This window comes from Eptatretus burgeri, chromosome 17 (assembly GCF_056783735.1).
Source record: "Eptatretus burgeri isolate ZD-2024b chromosome 17, Ebu_testis_v1, whole genome shotgun sequence".
In the NCBI taxonomy this organism is placed as follows: domain Eukaryota; kingdom Metazoa; phylum Chordata; class Myxini; order Myxiniformes; family Myxinidae; genus Eptatretus; species Eptatretus burgeri.
In genome coordinates, this window is record NC_140977.1 from 1,685,639 (window position 1) to 1,690,638 (window position 5,000).

General features: G+C 42.1%; 1 protein-coding gene across 7 annotated transcripts in view; it reads left to right on the top strand.

The window, feature by feature from the left end:
• The window catches only part of LOC147009079 (uncharacterized), a 143,714-nt gene that overhangs the window by 57,464 nt on the left and 81,250 nt on the right, over nt 1-5,000 (top strand). For 4 of the 7 annotated variants that reach the window (XM_085862698.1, XM_085862696.1, XM_085862700.1 and 1 more), the window contains one exon: nt 1-5,000. This exon is cut by the window's left edge; it is cut by the window's right edge. The exons of the other annotated variants lie outside the window; for them this stretch is intronic. In XM_085862698.1, coding sequence (XP_085718824.1) covers nt 1-1,868 — 1,868 coding nt within the window. In that variant the 3' untranslated portion in view covers nt 1,869-5,000. 7 annotated transcript variants of the gene reach the window in all.

A 5,000-nucleotide genomic window follows, 5' to 3' on the forward strand; every position in this document is an offset into this window, starting at 1 on the left:
TAACACGTCATCAACGAATACATACCGGAGAGCAGCCCTTCATATGTTCTGTGTGTCACAAGGCCTTCGTTAGCAGAGGAGGGTTAAAATGTCATCAAATAATCCATACAGGAGAGAAACCCTTTGATTGTTCTGTTTGTCACAAGGCCTTTGCTTTCAGAGCAACGTTAAAATGTCATCAAAGAATACATACAGGAGAGAAGCCTTTCAAGTGTTCTGTGTGTCACAAGGCCTTCGCCCACAGAAAATCGTTCACATGCCATCAACGCATGCACACCGGGGAGAAGCCCTACAAGTGTGCTGATTGCAACAAGGGATTTCCTTTTTCATCAGGATTGAAAATACATCAAGTTATCCACACCAAAGAGAAGCCCTTCAATTGCTCTGTGTGTCACAAGGCCTTCTCTTACAGGAGATCGTTAAAAATCCATGAACTAATACATACAGGAGAGAAACCCCACAAGTGTTCTGTGTGCCAGAAGGCCTTCACTTCCAGAAAAACGTTAAAACGCCATCAATACATGCACACAGGGGAGAAGCCCTACAAGTGTGCTGTTTGCAACAAGGCATTTGCTTTTTCATCAGGATTGAAATCACATCATACGATCCACACTGGAGACAAGCCCTACAAGTGTTCCTTGTGCAACAAGTCCTTTGTTTCTACATCAGGTTTGAAAATACATCAAAGACTCCACATTGAGGAGAAGAAACCCACAAATGGAGATGACGACCACCGAGAGAACCCCTACAAGTGTGATGTTTGCAACAAGGCATTTGATTTTTCGTCACAATTGAAAATGCATCAAAGAATACACACTGGAGAGAAGCCATTTGATTGCTCTTTATGTCACAAAGCCTTCACTTGCAGATCGACATTAAAATGCCATCAACAAATACATACCGGAGAGAAACCCAACAAGTGTTCCGTGTGTCACGAGGCCTTCGCTTACAGAAATCGGCTAAAACGCCATCAACAAATGCACACAGTGCAGAAGTCCTACAAGTGTTCCGTGTGCAATCAAAACTTCGCCTTTTCATCAGAATTGAAAAAACATCAAATAATTCATGAAGGAGAGAAGCCCTTCATATGTTCTGTGTGTCACAAGGCCTTCGCTCAAAGAAACTTGTTAAAATGCCATCAAATAGTACACACAGGATTGAAGCCTTACAAGTGTTCCGTGTGCCACAGGGCTTTTGCTCACAAAAAAACTTTAACAACCCATCAAGAAATTCACACCAGAGAAGAGCCTTACAAGTGTTCTGAGTGCCACAAGATATTTGCTCACAGAACAACGTTCAAAACCCATCAACGAACTCACACAGGAGAGCAGCCCTTCGTGTGTTCTGTGTGCAACAAGGTGTTCTATATTTTATCACGATTGAAAATACATGAAAGGATACATACCGGAGAGAAGCCCTTCAAGTGTTCTGTGTGTGATAAGGCCTTCTCTGTTTCACAAGCATTGAAAATACATCAAAGGATACATACCGGAGAGAAGCCCTACAAATGTTCTGTGTGTGAGGAGGCCTTCTCTGTTTCATCAGGATTGAAAATACATCAAAGGATACATACTGCAGAGAAGCCCGACAAGTGTTCTGTATATGATGAGACCACCTCTGTTTCATCTGGATTGAAAATACATCAAAAAATCCTTACCCAAGGGAAGTCCTCCTTAAATTGCTCTGTGTGTCACAAGATATTCACTTGCACAGCAATGTTAAAACGCCATGAAAGAACACACCTTAGAAAAAAGCCACACATATGTTCTACCTGTAACAAAGTGTTTGGTCGTTCATCACATTTAAGTCGACATAAAAAAATACACGTACGAGAGAAATCAACATCAAAAAATGAAGAGGTCAAATGAGTTGGGATGGAGAACGAGTCATCAATGCCCAAGACTGAGGACATCACACTAATGCCTTTGAGAAAATGCTGAGATTGAGTCTATCAGACAAATGCAGGTTTTGTGGGGTAGAAACAGAAAGTACCAGCCACCTCCTTTCAGGATGTAAAAACTCATGTCAGAACAGCTGCACACAGAAAGACATGACAGCGTCTGCAGAGTCATCCACTCTCACATCTTTAAACATTTCAACATCCCGGTCACAGAACAATCATGGAAACACACCAGATCTGATCCTCGAAAATGAACAAGTAATGCTCACATTTGACAAGATCATTCCATCAAGCGTGGACATTGCAAACAAAGCATTGCGTCCAGACATTGTGCTCAAACACAAAAAGGGGAAAAATGGCATTGTTGATTGAGGTTTCAGTTCGCAATGACTTGGACTAAATGCCACAGAAATTAGGAAAATGACCAAATACCAGGATCTGAAAAATAAGATCAAGAGGACTTGATATAAGGACTTGAAAAATATGGTCAGGATCAAGGACTTGGAAATTGAAGAAAGCTGAAATTGTACCAGTGATGGTCGGAGCAACAGGAATGAAGAAGAAAACCCGTACTGAGTACTTAAAAATCATTCTGGTGAATATCACTACAAATGGAGGATGTCAGAGGTTCAGTGAAGATTCTGAAAAGAGCTCTTGGAATGAAGCTATGAGAACGGAACTTCACAGTTTGGTTTGTGAATTACCTTTACCAAAAAATAGGAGGTGGAGATTTGTTTTTTACTTCTGGGAGAACTTCCTTCCACCTTTTGAAACCCACCAATGGAGATAACCAATGAGAAAAGACATGAGTGTTCTGTGTGTCATCAAGTGTTTGTCCAATCGACACATTTGAAGCCTCATCAAAAAGTGCACACAAGAGAGAAATCCGCAAATGGAGATTATAACAAGGAGCGAGACCCCACAAGTGTTCCACGTACTTCAACACGTTTGATGATTTTGCAATATTGAATGTACGTACACAGCACACAGGAGAGAAGCTGTACACATGTTCAATATGTAATGATAGTGTGGGAACCAACTTCAATAAAGTGGCTTTCTTGTGATTCCGTTTACGCATCAGTGTATTTACCTTAAACCGATGTCTTTGGCTAGAAGGGACTTTTTTTTTTTTGGTGTACATTGTCGAGGGTCGTATTGCTGCTGACACACAGAACATATAACACGGAGAGCAGGAGACAAGAGAGGTGGGAGAGGGAAGCACAAAACAGTGAGAAACAGACATTAGGACATCTGTAAAAGGGAGAAGGATGGGGGCAGGGTACACTGGGTAAACAAAATGGTCACTGCAGAGAATTTGAAGGAGGTGGGAGTTGGGGAATTTTGTTGGTTCTGGGACTGTCCCATTTCCCCCATTGACTTCAATGTTAACTTGGTGAGGGGACTATTTGACACTGTCACTAAAAAGTAGTGATTTTTTTTTCTTGCAAACACATCTCCAGCACCAACTCCTCCTCCTCCTCCTCCACTCATTCTGCAACAACTTCTCTGCATTAAATTATTTCTAAGACCAAGTTCTTCCATGAGTCTGGACGATGCATCAAAAAATTTATTTATTTATCCCCCCCCCTCCCACCGTTCACCCTTAACTACCCACCCTCCACCTTCTCTCCTACCTATTTATACCCCCATATCCCCATTCCTTGCCTTTATATCACTAGCTATGAATAATACTCCCTTGTGCTATAAACCTTTATATTGAAAACGATGTATTTCAGATATCTCATCCATTAAAAAATCAGTTTAAGCAAAATGACTTCCATATAAATGACCTCAAAACTCTGGAAAAGTATAGAGCCAAGCAAAAACCAAACCGAAGAGTGGAGAAAATCACAATCCTGGTCGTTAAATGGAAACATAATGAATGTGGACAGTATCAATAAAGTATCATCGAAGGAATAACCAAGACAACCGTAAATATAGCACACAGACTGAGGGGTTTTAAAATATTTAATGGATATCAAGAAAACAATGGAAAAATAGTTTACTGCAATTTTAAAATAATATGAGGTTCAGGAGGAACTCAGAGCAGAATGCTGACGGAGGTTTATCATTTTGTCTCAACTCAACAGATATATTGTTGCGGGCCAGGGGTCGGTGGTGAGAACGACCACGAGATGGGGGAGGTTCGTCGTCTCCCACCAGACTCCCTGGAATTGTAGGCCGTCGCTCCGGATGGTGGTGGTCGTATGGCAGCTTAGCTGCCGGGGTAGCTATCATTTCTTGAAGCATGACTGTGTCGCTGATTCAGTGCCCCTCTACCAGTACACACACTGGAACTGGTACTTATTTCACCGACCTCGGAAGGATGGCAGGCTGAGTCAACCCCCTTGTGTATTAATTCAGTGGCCGACGGGGCTTGAACTCAGGACCCTAGGATCCCAAGCCTCCACCCTAACCACTGAGCCAACACCAGGCTTACGCTCCGGATAACTCCGTAAGCCGGCGGGTCGCTTAACCGACCGTGGACACCAATATCTCAACCGCGTAGCATAGGGTCTATTTGTCTATAATCAATTTTCCTAATTAACTACGCGATTTCGACTACCGGGGAAACCACGCCCTCGGCACGTCTTGCTCCAACCGGGTCACTCTACCGACTGCGGTAGAGTTCCAACTACTGACTAACATGAGCTTGTATGGGAGGGGGAGAAAAATCATTCTCCTGTTTAAGGTTTTTTTTAAGGGGTTGTCAGAAAGGTTAGCCTATACATTTGTATGGGAGGGGGAGGAATGAGACTCATGTTTAGGGGTTTTTGGGGTTTAATTCAGAGAGTTTACCCCCTTTTCCCCATTCATTTGCATGGACGCCTCAGAAGCCCCATTTATCCTCTACTCAGGATTTATATTTCAGGTCACTGATTTCATCTCGACAATTATTTTTGAGGTCAACATATGCCAAAAGGTCAACTAAGGTGGTATTTCTAAAATCGTCAATTTTTTTATCCGATTGACTTGAAATTGAAGAGGATTTATATTTCAGGTCACTGAATTCAACCAGCCAATTATTTTCGAGGTCCACATAGGCTAAAAGGTCAACATAGGCCAAATTTCTAAAATTGTCAATTTTCATCTAATTCAT